Source organism: Sander vitreus, chromosome 5, assembly GCF_031162955.1.
Source record: "Sander vitreus isolate 19-12246 chromosome 5, sanVit1, whole genome shotgun sequence".
NCBI lineage: Eukaryota > Metazoa > Chordata > Actinopteri > Perciformes > Percidae > Sander > Sander vitreus.
In genome coordinates this window covers 6135001-6150402 of record NC_135859.1, presented here as the reverse complement: position 1 = coordinate 6150402, position 15402 = coordinate 6135001, and the positions used below count along the sequence as shown (strand labels likewise).

General features: G+C 41.5%; 1 protein-coding gene across 5 annotated transcripts in view; it reads left to right on the top strand.

Annotated features, from left to right (window-relative positions):
- The first annotated feature begins 1016 nt into the window (after window positions 1-1016).
- The window catches only part of fgfr1a (fibroblast growth factor receptor 1a), a 33967-nt gene continuing 19581 nt past the window's right edge, over window positions 1017-15402 (top strand). For 4 of the 5 annotated variants that reach the window (XM_078250213.1, XM_078250212.1, XM_078250211.1 and 1 more), the window contains exons 1-4: window positions 1017-1714; window positions 7039-7222; window positions 14438-14680; window positions 14915-15004. In XM_078250213.1, coding sequence (XP_078106339.1) covers window positions 7066-7222; window positions 14438-14680; window positions 14915-15004 — 490 coding nt within the window. In that variant the 5' untranslated portion in view covers window positions 1017-1714; window positions 7039-7065. The remainder of the gene's footprint in view (window positions 1715-7038; window positions 7223-14437; window positions 14681-14914; window positions 15005-15402) is intronic. The other variant, XM_078250210.1, reaches the window with a different exon arrangement.

The window sequence follows — 15402 nt, the reverse complement described above, 5'->3', positions numbered from 1 at the left end:
TATATATATATATATATATATATATATATAGTGTTCAATGACCTCATAGGGATCTTGTTTGATATTTTATTTTATGTATTGCCTGTATTTTTTCTTATATGTGATTTGATCAATACTGAGTTTGTAGTTTGTAGTTAGTTTATTTCCATTGTGGTAGTTGAAATGTACACAGGAGCACTATAACTATTTATAGTTACAGTATTAGCCTGTATCGTGTAGTCTCCAATCCCACAATGCAAAGAGCGCGGTGTGGAGAGTTGGAGCTCTGCTGGAAAGGTGCTGTGGATGGCAGGGCCGGGGAGCCTACCAGCCTGGGCAGACCTGCGTCAAGTTGGAAAGTAACAGACTGAATAATGTCGGAATTCCGGCTGTTTGACATTCAAAATAAAAGCCGACCTTTCGTCACAGATGGGGGGTGGTACAACGGGAGGGGGGAATCCGCATTTGTGTAGAACAAAACAAACTTAAAATCGAAACAAACAATGCATTGAATATGGAGTGAATATCCATAGCAATAATTAACGTGGCTGATGTTGCACAATAATTAGATGATTTTTTTTTCGTTAAATAACTATGGTTGGAAATATATACAATAGGTCAACGCAAGTAAAAGTAATGTAGAGGTGGTTAGCTCTCCATTTTTATGTAATGGTGCTTTTCTGTTTTAACTCAACAAACACTAATTAAAGCGTCAATAAATGCATCCTCACCACGTTAATATTCCCCAGCCATTTCCCCTTTATTTCTGCAAAAGATTGTGTTTAAAAAGGTTTTTACCTAAAGGTAGCACCATGTGGCTACAATAGAATGGGAGCTAAAGATGACCATCTGTCTCACAAAGCAGAGCGAAATGAACATGTTGGACAGCAATTGTGTATTGAGCCAACTATATCAGTCCAAAGGTTATCTAACTGGTCAACTGCTGCCTCTTGGTGCCGGTTTTGGCATTTATTTTATAGCTAGAGACAGGAAGTTGTCTGTGTTAGTGCCTCGGTGTTAACAATGGTCTGGAGGATGCGCATATTCTCTCAGATTTAAGGGGGAGGTTTGGTTTGGAGCAGCCCGGACTCTTCGTTGTTTAACAGCATTTCTCCGCCAGGAATCGTCAAAATACTTTTTAGGATTCATTTAAGTACCACTTTTTTGTAGAAATATAAAACCGAATGGCATTTCGTTTGCGGATATTTTGTTACAGTGAGTTGAACAACTTTAGGATACTGTTTTCGGAGGTGAGGCGACTTCATTTCATTTCATCGCGAGCGAAACGTTTGGGATAAAGGGACTACCAAGAGCTACCGCATAGGCTGCACTCACGTAGTTTCTTCGGATCCGTTTGGGTTAACGTTAGCCAGGTACCGTTAAGATAAAAGAAGCGTGTCGCAAAGCAAATCAGGAAAACGTTAAAATAAAACAAATTCAACGCTATAGGAAGTTTTATAAGGAGTTTTCGCTCCATTGATTATTTGGGTTTCTCGGAGTGGGGGACGCACGTTCTTTCTTTCTGTCGCACAAGTTTTGCAAAAAAGAAAAATATGCGCGAACTTGTTAGCCACTCGTTGATAGCTTGGATTTAGTGAGCTTCGTTAACGGACCACATATTTCTCTGGATATAACGTTACTGTTTTTCGGGAAGTTTTTTTCTGCATCCAATCTCAGCTCCGGAGTCTTCCTTCTCTGACCAACACTGGCTGTTTCACAGCCCCCCGCCTGTAAGGTGAGCTGATGTCTTATTATTCCTTCACTCTCTGATTTAACGTTGGCTTCACTTCACTTTGTGTTTACGTGCTAAAGGGTTTAACGTCATAGCTGTTGTTCCCCATTGAAATAATTTTATTTTATTGATGAACCTATCTTGTCGTTAAAAAAAAGTAGCTAATTCAAGAATTGTGGCCCTTAAATTGACAAAACAGTTATTTTATTTCTGACACACAACCACCTGTTTAATTTTACATTACATGTTGTTTGTGCTCTGAAAATGAGTAAAATGGGAAAACTGTTTACGTAACGTTGCGTACTTTGCTTTCTCAGGAGACCTTTTTAGTCCGTTTCATGCGTAGTAACACCTCAGTCTCCTCCATGCTTGAAAAAGAAAGGGACCTTACAGTCACGTTAAAGCACAAGGCCCAAATGTTGCCAGCAGTCCTGCTAACAACTCCTTCGGTATTCTATCTAAAGTCACAGCTGGCTGCGCCTTTTAATCAGATTAGCTAGCTAATTAACTTGAACAAATACTCCCCAGTACATCAACAGTGAAAGCAAATGTTTAAAACTGCACATGATGGCGTTATTTCTTATAAACAATGGAGTTTGTCTTCGTGGATCCGTAGCACGTTTCTGAACTTCTTTGCTGTCTTGTGATATAGGCTATGGTTGCAGTAGTGCTGCTATCAATTGGGTTGTATCTCTGCAAAAAATGATCCTTGTCACCTTATCCATCCTCAGCCATGTATTTAGCCCATGTTTTTGTCACAGGCTCAAACTAAACTACCAAACCATAGATATAAAACATATATATCTATGTACCAAACATAACCAAGAAAGTTCAATTCACATCATCTCACTCAATTCGTGGTAGCAACTACTTATTCAGAAATGCAGTCAAGTAACATCTTTAAATTCTCAGAGGGCAGCCATCATTACTACATCTGTCATGAAGGCTTGGTCTGGAGGGGCCAGTCTGATGTTATGTAAAGCTCTAAATGTTATGGTATAAAGGGAGAGAGAGAAGATGGATGGTTTAGAAAAGCAGCACGTCCACAGGGAGTTCACCAGGAGGGAAAACGTTTTCTCCTGAACCATATAATGGGAAGTGAGGAATAGTCCTGTCCTTTAATTTACTACGCTGCTCCCTTGGCACAAAGTTATTGGGACTTGAGCTTTATGATTGTATTTAACTAAATCCATCAAGGAATGTAGTGTGAAATTAAATGCTTCCTTGCAAGCTTTGTGTGGTGTACATTTTACTAGTAAGTAGATTTTAGTCAGTCATCCTTCAGATTGATATTTTAAGTTGTTTTCAGGAGGTTTATTTGATAGTGTGTGCATGTTTAGGGATTTTAGGCTGATTTTAATTCCGATACAACATATTCCGTGCATTTTAGTAACTTCTCCAAGGGTAGAGTTGCGTTTCCTGATTTAACCTCCCTTGGGAAAACATACACATTCATGCATACTGAAAAGCACTGTATGTACTGAGAAGCACTTTGAATTGAAGTGTCAACCAAATGGCATAGTGTCGGGTGGCTTGGCGTTGATTGTCTTTACATTTGAGTGTAATCTCATGACACCTGATCTCCCTCCATGGCACACTGGCGGCAAACCACTGATTCAGATTGTGAGGCTGCAAAGAAAAAGCCAGAAGTGTCTGTTTTTGTGAAAACAGTAGCCTCGGGGAGATGGTCTGATGCTCTTATGTCCGCTCAACTGCAGCCGTGTGCAGACTGGCTCTGTTGCTGGCTGGGAGTGCACAATTAACTGGGAAGGGGGCTCCAGAATTTGGGTGCTGAGGAATTTTATGCATGGATGACAGTGAACAGTAATTATGGTGCAGGCCATGTTATGGGTTAGGCCTGTAACCTTTGTCTTTTGTATAATGAAAGAAGCTAAATGTGTCTTGCGTGTTCTAATCGGGTTAGTTTAACCCCTTTTTTATTTGCCAGGTTTTCAATGAAGTGTTTTTGTACGGCATGTCTTTAATCCTTTTCGAATGCAAGTCTTCTTTTATTTTCTGAGCAGTCACTCACTGTTCATTAGCTACGACTCATTCTGCTTCTGTGGCTTTTTTAATCCATTTTGTTTTACACGTTTTATAAGCAAAATTGCTTCCTGAAAAATGTGAGCAACAAAACTCAGAATGTATTTTCATGCCTCACCAACAGTTGTACCAGCAAAGTATTAGCCTAGTAATGGTGACAGATCCCCAAATAAAAGAGTGGGGAAACAAGAGGGTTTTGCACTAAAAAGAGCAGTGTACAGTGCCGTTGGACAGTCTGGCGAGGTCAGTGACTCGAGTCTGTTCGGTGTGTTCCGTGCCGTCGTCCTTCATTTTGGCCGATTTCACGTGTAATCGGCGGGGCGGGCACTGCCGGCAGTCGGACTCAAATGACCCATCTGATTGATGGCGTGCTAACCCAGAAACGGGGAGCGGAATGAGCATGACTAGTGTCTCTCAAAATCTGACAAATCTTTTTAAACTGACCTTTTTTGATCTGAAATGAAGACGGATTCAGCAACTGCACGGCCTATTTCTCACTTAAAACATTTTCAGAAACACATTTCGGTGAACTATTTTAGTACAATATGATTCAGTATTCTGAACAAGCCGCCATGACAGTCTGTCTTTGAATTTCCGGAGAAGCCAGACCCACGTGACGCGTTCGTCCAATCAGCTGCCGGTTTTCATTTTTGGTCAACAATACAGATTAGCGCTGTCTGCTCTTACGGAGACGTATTACGTCTCGTCGCTTTGGTGTGTTCCGAGGCATTTTTTTTTTTGGACCAATTTAAGGAGACTGATCAGACCAGCTACCTTTTCTGCCGACATTTGGCCGTCGGCTCTGTGTGTCTGCAGCTTAAGACCAAATGATTGGATAGGTGTTGGTATTTCAGTTTAAATCTACCGCTGCTCAAGGGTTTATTCTTGCCTGTTAGTCGGTTAGTCGCTACACAAGTCTGGTGAAGTGAAGCGAACATAGAACCTGTTTAATCCTTCAGAACCAGTAGATGTGTTTTAGTGGCCCCAGTAAAGGATGGAAGTATTGGAGAGAGCTTGGAGAGCTCACAGGTGTGAGATGTGTTGTGTAATCTTTCTTCATTTATTACCCATGTGTCATTTAGCCTACGTAAATCAGAATGTGACTTAATAATTTGGTTCCTCAAATATTATTTGGCAGGGATCTCTCAAATTAGTTTGAGTTCTGCTGCAGGATATGTCCTGAGGCAGTATATTTTACTACTGAGAAACAAGATATGACCGTAGGTAAAAAGTAACAGTACATTTTGATTAGTAAAGAAAGTGAAATTAATTTGTATAGCAACTACATCCCGAAATGCGTTTTTTTTCTTTCTTTTTTTTTTTTTTTTTCCAATACTTATATTGATATTTGAGAAACACCACAAACAACAATCTAACACAGGTCCCTTAGATTTGTTTTTTAAAAGAATTGTGACCAATATACATTCTGAACAGGACATTTTACAGCTGAAAAAAAACAAACAAGCTATAATGGTTACACAGTTTTTTTTTTTTAAATGACCTCCATACTAGTTTGGTATTTCAATGCTGCAATTTTACTCTCTTACTACTACTACTCTTATCGGCTGACCAATTCTCTATATCTGCAATAAGCTAATATTGGCCTGGCCGATTTCTCGGTCTAGCTCTAATAGTAACTACAAGTAAAAACTGCACTGTAAATAAATCAATCGGACAAAATTGGGTTCAAATATATATAATATAAATAAAAATGCAGCCTATACTTCTTGTGCACTGCGATTTCTTTTTCTGATGCTAACATTTAGAATAAGCCAATATCAGCCAATGAGATCAACCTGCCAATGTGTCAGTCAGTCTCTGTTCTGAACTACTCACAAGTCAAAGAGGAGTGTCCCCTCTGTGTGGATGGCAAGACACACTATATGTTTAACTCTTGCTCCCGCGGGATTATGATGACAAAGTGTTGTGTCATACTTTGAAGAAGCTACTTCCTCCTAAAAAAATAAAAAAAAAATATATGAAGCACTTTGTTGGAGCCTTCCCCAAACACTGACTCACTGCTTACAGAGCCGTGATGACCAAGCTTCTTTACCCCCCCCCGGACTCCCCTGACCCAGCTCAGCTGCTGGAACACTAGACCATTCTTGGAAAGTGAAATTGAATTGGTTTCGAGGAGAACACAGTGACTGTTTTTAGTGACGAACACTCACACAAGCGATTACCTCTCTTAAAGGAAACCACAGCTGCTTCTGAACATGACTTTGTGTGGAAGCGTAAACCGAGTTGGGGTTACTTTGACCCAGATGTGATGCTGCTGCAGTTGTCGTTTTTACAGAGTGGACTGTGACATTATCGATTCATTTGACTCCATTGATTTGTAGGGTATTCCTTGATGAGGCCTGTGTTCTTTGGCTTGGTTTGGTTAGGGTAAAACCAGCATTTGTTTTACCTTTCCTGACAACTCATGGGAGCAAGTGGTTGCGGGTGTGGGGGGGGGGGGTCAATTTGAGTTTGGGGATCAAAACCAACTGTTAGGTGATCGATCTCTGTGTGGAAATGATGGCTCCGCAGTCTCTCTCTACAAGGGTGTCACATAACATTTATTTTTTTCTTTTCTTTTTTGGTCTTAAACAAATTCCTCAAGGGGGGGTTATGGGGGTTTGGGGGCATGTGTTAATCTCTGTGGCCAGATGCTGTAGAGGTGATGATGCAAGCAGATGCCTAACCCATGTGAGGGTCATCCACTACTGTACATCTTCCAACCCCAAAAGTGGCCTAGCAGCGAAAACAAGAACTCAAACATGTGTGTTATGACAGTCTTTTTGAGTTCATACTTCCAATAGTTACTTTGATGTCTTTAAAAACCTATTATTGAATTCCTAAGAGCTGAGCAAGTTGTAGCCAGTGTTTGCTTGAGCTATCAGCGAGCTTCATGCTCTGCAGCTTCTTATCAGTGTTCTTGTACAAGCAGGCCCAAATGCTCGAGTACCTTCTACCACCAACCCTGTGATCATACAGAATATTCTTTTTTTGACGAGTGAGGAATTTCCTTGTCAACAAAATGATTTTCTAAAATGATTTTGTTTGTTTTGAAGAGCCACAGAACAGCATTTTCTAAATGTCTCATTCTTGCGTTACGTTTATTTTCCTCTAGCCTAGTCCAAGCAAATATTTCTTTCTGTCTTACAAACATGTAGCTTAAACTGATTTTGACTCGTCGTTTTTCTCATATTACTCATCATAACAAAACTTTGAAATCATGAGGCTTGCTCACGTGCTCATGCATGAATCTTGTTTTTTTGTTGTTGTTGTTTTTCTTTTAGTTTAGCACTGTGAATGACCCGCTGCTGATGCCCTACCGGTCTGAATGGAGTTCCAGTCGCAGAAAAGCCAACAGTTGTAGCTCCCTCAGCAGGATGCTGATGAGGCCAAGTATACTTCTGAGTCTGGTTCTATTTGCCCAAGTTTTAAGGACCCAGTGCCGGCCTGCCAGCAGCACGGATGAAGGTAAGATGGCTTGATAACTTAAAGCTACTCAGATTTTATTTGTACCCTGCTTTTTTTTCTAGTTGCAGTAATATTAAATGTCACATAGCCTAACTCTTTTGAACTTATTAAGTCTGACTTATTTCGAGGAACAGTCCATTGATAATCAAAGCCTTGTTCTGTGTACAGGAATGTAACCCTAACACACTCCAGGCTTTGGTGAAGTCTGTCCTTTGTGGCGTCCGTGTTTCCTCCACCACCCCCATTTGCCCGAGTCTGATGTTTGAATGCCCTTTGCTGCGTCTGATGTAGCACAACTGTGTTTGTGACTATTAGTTACACCTTTTCTGTGTTTTTTGGTTTTTTTTCCCTGGCCAACTAAACCAATTCATACTCTGAGCTCATTAGGGTTCTCAACAAATCTCACCGACTGAGCCTTTGGTCTATTGATTTTATTTTGTTGTTCATCTGGCCAGTACAACTTTAAGATTCTCCTACTTTAGCCCGGTCTGGCTGTTACACAAGTTCTGAAAAGTGGAAAGAGGCACTGAAATCGAATCCTTAAAAATGTGTCTCTTGGATACAGTCCAGCAGTGTAATAGCTGCCTGGACTTGTGGGTAGATGGGTTTGGATGTTTACACTTTGCAGTCGGAAGTGGGGAGCAGCAAAAGAATATGATAAAGCTCAGCATTATAATTAGAGTAATTAAGCAAGAGGGTCTCTCTTGGGCTGTAAGCCCTAAAATAAACTTGGTGCGGCTGTGTTTAAGCCAACAGTGGGACAGGGAGGAGTAAATGACTCCCATCTGTAGCCTACGGGCAGCCCCACTACCTAGCAGTCCCTGCTCCTCTCCTCCTTTGTAATGAAAAGGTATTTGTTGTCACTGGGAGAGGAGTTAACTGCCAGGGAAACCATAAATTAGTTTTTTTTTTGAAGAAGGAAAAAAAAAGGAAAGAAGATGCTACTTTGAGCCCTCCCTTGTCCTGAAGGATAGGGTTTCTGAGGAGAATGTTTGTCTTCTAAGGTGAGCCATAAATTTCCAGCAGGGTGGGGGAAGTCTGATTCATTTACACTCCCTGTTCTTAATCACCAAATGGCCAGGTACTATCTATGCGCCTCTGTGCTTTTCCTCCTGCTCCCCCACTGACTTTTGCCTGGGAATGCTTCACTTTCTCCCCGCTTCCCTGCTGGGTGACGGATGGCTTCAGCTGTCGACAAACAATCACAGTAGAAGCATTTGGTTGCATTCCTTTTGTCTTGGTTGGGGAAACAACGGTCATGTTTTATGCGTGCCTCTTTTGTTTGTCTTGGGGGGGGCATTTTGTTTTTAGTTGTTCACATAAGAAAAGAATATTCCCTGAACAAATGAAATGCATTACATTTCTTCAGAGGCCAAACAGACAGCCATTCAAACGATTACCGACCCTTTTTTTCTCAGTGAGATCATTCATAGAAACTTGTGTTTTTGTCGTCCTCATTTCAATGTCGGTAAATCTTTTTGTTTGTGACAGTGAACTTCAAAAAGTTATTTATATGGCGTTCCCAGGTGATTTTGTTTGACTCGATGCTCTGCTGTCAGTCAAAAGTAGATGAGCCTCTGACCCTTGAGTGGAGGGCTCGTAAAGTCTAGAGCTGCCACAGTCCTGAGACAGACTCTTCTCAGACAGTGATGGGGGGGGGGGGGCCCAGAGGAGCATGGCTCTGCTGACTCTCAGAGAGGACAAAACAAGTGAACTGAATTCAAGGATAACGCCAGATAAATCTGACTTTTTCCCTGGGAGCATTCATTTCAACTCAATGATAACCATCTGGGTATTGTTCATTCTGTCAGTGGAGTTATGTCATCATGGTGCACTGTAGTGACACAGATTAGCTTTCATGCTTTATCATTTTGTATAATTAGTAACATTCGTATCAGTCTAAAAAAAATAAAAGAACGTCCTAAGAATGGGGAAAGCAAGCACATATTGGTGACATGTTTCCCCAAAGCTATTTATGGATAGAGGTTTAGCAGTAAACATGATGTCAACGTTAAAATTGTAAGGAATAAGCAGAATTTGTGAAGCAATTGAAATGTCCAGAAGAATCCTTACTCCAGTCTTTTGAAGACTGATGCAGTGTGATGCTCTAAATGGCTAAGCAACAGGTTTTCCTGATAAATACATACGGGAAAAATCTGGCTAGGAAGGACAGCGATGCACGTGTTTGAGTGTAATGGATTGCTTTCGTCTCTGTTGCAACATGTCTCTGCAAAAGTCTCTGCCTGTGTGGTTCCTTAGACAAACAAGCAGCAGAGCAGACAGTACTTATAACAGTAGTAATATAACTAGATCAATAAAATAACCATAACCAATAAAGTTTCATTCTTTTAAGAGTTCCTGGTGTGACGGTTTGTCCTTTTTTTTTTTTTAAGCCATAATGTAAGGCTAAATGTAGCTGAACTCATTTGAATGACACTGGAACAACTTTGCCCTGCACAGTAATCCTTGTAGCTCCTAAGTGTTAATCCATGCTGATTGTCAGCAGCTCATTTAGGAATGAAAAGGTCCTCCACTGGAGTGCTTTCAGGAGGGACACTCGCTCAGTGAATTTCTTTTAGGCTTGCTAATAGGCATTGTCCTATTCTTTTGCTTCCTGCCAGTCCTGCCTTTTGTCTCTTATCAATCCCCTCTACAGTCGCCCACCTCTTCACTCTGGTGTGGTCAAATCAGCAGAGGAAACTTGCCATAGTCATTTTTCTCATTTTTTTTTTCTCTGTGTGCCACCGCAGAGCCTTAACCAGCTCGACTTCCCTGCATTCAACCATCACTCCAGTGAGAGCAGGAAATCCCAGAAGTCATTCACGCGGCATATTGCTTCCTATCTTGTAGTCAGAGAAGGTTCCATAGACTGGCGCCAACTCTTCCTTTTTAGCGGGTCTTGAATTTACAGGCTCGTGAGCCCCCCCCCTCCACCTAGTTTAAAACCTCAATGATTTCTTCTTCACAAAATTCCTTTCATGATTTTTGTCATTAGGCTGATTTTAAACTATGTCAATCAATTTTTCCGAATGGTTGATGGAACACATTCCAGATGGGTTGCTTTCTGAAAATGTGGTTCTTTAATCCATTTTAATCCAATCATAGCGGCAGGAGGATTAGCTGAGATGAAACGTCCTCAGATTCAAAGGAAATGCTGGAAACTTGGCACTTACCTCAGTGTGAAGAGTTGAAAAATAAATTTACTGTGAGTGATGCAAGTGTGTTGCTATTTGTTGGCATCATATTTCTACACCGAGTTAATCCGAAAAATAGTAGCTCTGTCATTTATTTTTTAGATCTTACAGGACTCGACAGGAACGGTTGCCCTAGGCAACCAGATTGAGTCAATTGGCAACCGTTTCGTGGCCTCTGGTTGCCCCTTTTGACAACCACCTGTTAAATTTTTGTTTTTAATATATAAAAACTCACCAAGACTTACAAAAAAAAAAAAAAACTTATTTGAAAAGATGTCTATATTTTATTTGGTTGTCTCCGTAAAGTTCAAAACGCTACGTTTGTGCGCAACACAACTTTTTAGCTGTTGGGCGACTGCTTTCCACACGCGCGTTTGCCGTGAAAAGATACATGCAATGCAATTTTCTTTTCGCGTTACCAGCGCATGTTAAAATCAGGTGCTAATATATCCACGTGACGGAATAGCAACGCGGATTTCGGTGCCACCTAAATGTCTGCGCTGCTCTCTGATGCTCCGAAACAGACGTTAAAGGCAACAGAAGCATTGTTGCATGTCAATGCTAGTAAAAACTAATGATGTTACACTTGGCAGCAGGTAACGTTAGCCTACCGTTAGCTACAGTAGTAGCTGGATTAAACACGGTTTAAAATGCTGACAGCTAAACGGTGTAAAAGCGTGACTGTATTTCACTGGAGAGGATTCCAACATCGGGACGTAACAGTCTGCTGCTAAAGCTATGAGCTAAAGGACACAAACTAGAACTGCTGCACTGGTAGTCACTGCTGTTGTCGGAAAAACAAAACCGACGGGACTACGGTAAATGTTGCGTAACTGGTAAACTTTGTGGTGCATTCAAAGTTATTGTAAAATACCCCTTTCTCATCTGTTTTTGTCTTTTAACAGCAATTTACTGGTGAATGAAGTAATTATTAAGTTATTGTTATTACATTTTTAATAATCATTTAAATTCCCCCCCACCCCCCTTTTTGTGCTGATCCGAAAATGTATCCGATCCGTTGCACCCCTATTTGAGAGGCATGGGAAATTATATTGCAAGCCGTTATCTCATTGTTGCATTATTAAAATGTGTGGTATAGTTTAAGCAGTTTAAAACATGGTAACCGTATTGTCAATTTCGACAACCAAAAGCTGATGCCTGGTTGCCAAGCCGGCAACTATTTTAAAAAGTTAGCGTTGGGCCCTGTCTTACTCCAGTTTTAAGTAGGTCGTCACAGAAGCACAAATGGTCGTCACTGTGGCCTACAATAAAGTAACGAGCAAATTGTACAGCTTTTATGGGCGTTTTATGATGTCTGAGGCCAGATTAACAGCTAGGATGTTGACACAGTCTTATCAGTGACATCTCCATTTAGAGGGCAGGGACCCAAACATACTGGCCGGCCCCCCACACACAGCGCAGAGATGTTGCATTGAAGGCCGTCTCCTGGTTGGATGGCTGTAGTCCATCACTAAATGCCTCTTCTGCTTTCCCCCTTCGGTTTAGTTTTTGAGGAGAAAGTTGATCCTACCCCCTGGCCCCTTTTCCTGCTGGGATTAAGGGCCTGTCAGACATATGTGATCCAGGAAATACCTTTACTAGGCCCAAGTGGGGTCACCATAGCAACTGGCACTAGAACCTGCCGCTGCAGGCCCTCGCCTGCTCCTGTGCACATGCTCACTGGCTCGCTCTCCCTGCGCCCTCTTCCCCTTTATTGTTTGGAGGCCTTTGTTGTGATGGTGGGAGGGATTAGTCAGGTTTGCTGACGTTGTCCTGAGGTTATGCTATATAGATGTGCTTCCTGTTGTGAGGAAGTGCGTTTTACAAACAGTGTGCTTTGAGAACAGTTCAGAATAATCATCTTGAAGAATTGCTTACCGCTGTGGCATTTGATTATCTAGCTCCATTTCTTTTTTGCTATAATGCCGAAGAGACTGTGTAGGAAATGGGAAAGGAGGATGAGTAAAATGACTCAGATTTTACATTAAAGTGCTGCCACAGGGGATTACATTACATTGTTGTGCTACTTGGCACCGGAACAGAACTATGTATAGTAGAGCTGAAACTAATATTCAATTAGAATACATCTGCACTGGAGATGCACCGATTACACCTTCTAGGCCGATTCCGATTGTCTTTGAGTTAGGCCAGCCGATACCGATTTTAGTCGATTCCGATTTAATTTTTTCTAACCACTTTACAACACATACAAATATTTATTTTCTATCTTTTCTTTAATAGAAAATGTTACATTTTGCATAGAACATTTTTTAAATAGATAATCGATTGCTATAAATTACTCCTGGTGTAGGAAATTCACACACATCTAAAGTGCAATGTTATGGAAGAACTATTTCCTTCTTTTCACATCCAATATCCAACAATTTTTTTATATATTTAGCAAACTAAACTTCTGTATGTATGAAAACAGGTAACGGCAATAAAATAATATATAAATAAAAATAAAATAAATATAGCCTTAATGCAGTATAAAGATATTTCTCAAAACACACACAGAGGCCTGTTTGAACGTCAGTAGTAACGTTACCTGAAAACAGCGTGTAGTTCTTTTTTAGCAAGTTTGCTTCATGTGTCATTGTGCATAAATGTGAACACTACCGTTGCTGTCAACGGGCTTATAACGTTAGCTACCGACGGTTACCTCGGAACAATCCAGCAAATAGACGGTACCCTAGAGTGCCGTTACCTAATACAGATGATTTAACGTCACCGCTCATTTTACACACAGTTTAACAACAAAATTAAACTCTTTAAAGATTACTACGTTTTTAATGTTGGTTTTGAGCGGTATGCATCTCCACTAACCTGGAAAGCGTTTTAAACAGTAACGTTAATACAGCGTGTCAGAGGAATACAGCGTCTCCTACAGCGGCCAGCGGGGCGTCAGAGGCAGAGGGACCACACAGCGTTTGCTAACGTTAGCTTCTTGTCTCATCTGGTCGGATGCCATTTGCTTTTAATTGAAACGAAAAGTGTATCTTGTGAGCCTTTTTTTTTTTTTTTTGACATAGATGTGTGATCCCAGAGCAAGAATGTCAAGTAAGTTGGCCATTGACGATCTTTACCTTTTTTGTAACTAGACAATCAACACTATTGTGATGGACAACGTGTCAGCATAATTGGGTTACCCCCTCCCCCTTGCGGACTATGTAGTCATTTAGAACAGGGGGGGCCTCAGGTGTCTAACTGCGTGACGCCTCCCCTCTCTTCAATCTTCTAATTGAATTTCACCTTCCTTTCCCAAGTAGGTCCTTGCCTGCCTGGCGATAGGGCCTTGACTAATTTGGGAAATGATTTAATTTGAGGGAGAGGTTAGGCAGGCATTTTGCTGGGAGGAAATCAAGAAAGGACTTTTCTGCTGTCAGTGTTTTCCCCCAGTGTTTTGCAAGCCTGGTGGCCCCCCGGGCCTAACCTCCCCCCCCCCCCCACCAGGCCTAAGCCACTGGGAATTATTTTTTAATGTATTTTGAAGGCGCTTTTGAAACTACAGTTACAGTGGGGCAGCTCTGTTGGAAACGTAGACATAGTCGCACTGTATTTTCAAATCTCCAGTTTGCTATTAGCACTGACTTAATGTAGGGCCCTATGAAATCTGTGTTATATTGGGCTCTGCATAAATGTTGCCATCGGTCTGTGATCGGCCCCAGCCGGGCCCTATTGAGCAAAAAAAGAACACATGCCATCGGGCTTAACAACTTTTGAGAGAAACCCTGGCTGTCTCCTGGACCCAGCTTTATGATTGTACTTTTTTGATGTGTCTACAGTACAGATACAGCCCCGTTTTTTTTGTGTGAGAGGCTCTCTGAACATGTTAGATACTCTGTAGCCCCTCAGTTATTATTTAGTCAGAGATATTGTGCATAGTTTGTGCCAAAGAAATTAGCTTTTTTATGTGCTCATGCAGCCATTTTTGCGTTTATAATTACTTAAAATCACTGAGTTTTAAATAACCTACTGAGCTGTTGGTATAAAAACCATGTTCGTCTATTCTTTTTGGTAGTCTCTGTGGAAACGCAAGCAGAGCTGTTCACGCTCTATCTTGGGGAGCGTCTGGAATTGAGTTGCTCTGCCAAAGACTCCCTCCATGCTGTCAACTGGACCAAAGACCATGTGGCAGTGGTGGATGGAGAACACGCACGCATCCGCAATGGCCAGCTGGAGATTGAGACTGTGGAGCTGACGGACTCTGGCCTGTACACATGCACCACCTTCGGCAACCACAGCGTCTACTTCAACGTCACAGGTAAAGTCGTAGACACAGCGCAGATGAATCGGAGCAGCCTTGTAATTTGTTATTCTACTTTGAGTCACAGAATAGTCACGTTCTTGTACTCTAGTGTAAAAGTAAATTATTCGGATAATGAAATGCCATCAAAATGTTGCCATCACAAATGAAAAGTGAGCAGTTAAGGGCATGGACATGACAAAGCACTGTGTGGATCAGATTAAATGGAATTGTAACTTTGTGTTTCTCTAGTGGATACCCTGGCCTCATCTGAGGATGACGATGAAGATGAAGAGTCTTCGTCGGAGGAAAACAAGCCGTCGGGCAGTCAAAAACTGCTGCGTAAGTGTGCTGATCTCTTCAAGTTACTAATGCTACTGCAACAAATGGTCATTACTCGCTCGCCCAGAGTCACAGGGTTATGAGTAATTGTCATGAATAGACAGTGATTTGAAGGCTTTATGATTCAATTATGGGTCTGCCATGTGTGTGTGGGTCACACTTGGGTGAATGATTTCACTCTGAATCAGAGCGTTTTCACTACCTCGGTGACAGCTTTCACTTGTGGAATGTCCCCTGCGGTGACTAACCGTGGTTAACCTTAGATGTCTTCCAATTTGTCTATAGAGTAATTAAAACTCTCAGGCTTAGTCATCTGGCTCCTACTGCCCACTCTGCCCACAAAGAATCCAGCGGCAGCCAAGCACGGCAAGCATGCCAGCCTTGAGTTTGTACTCTGA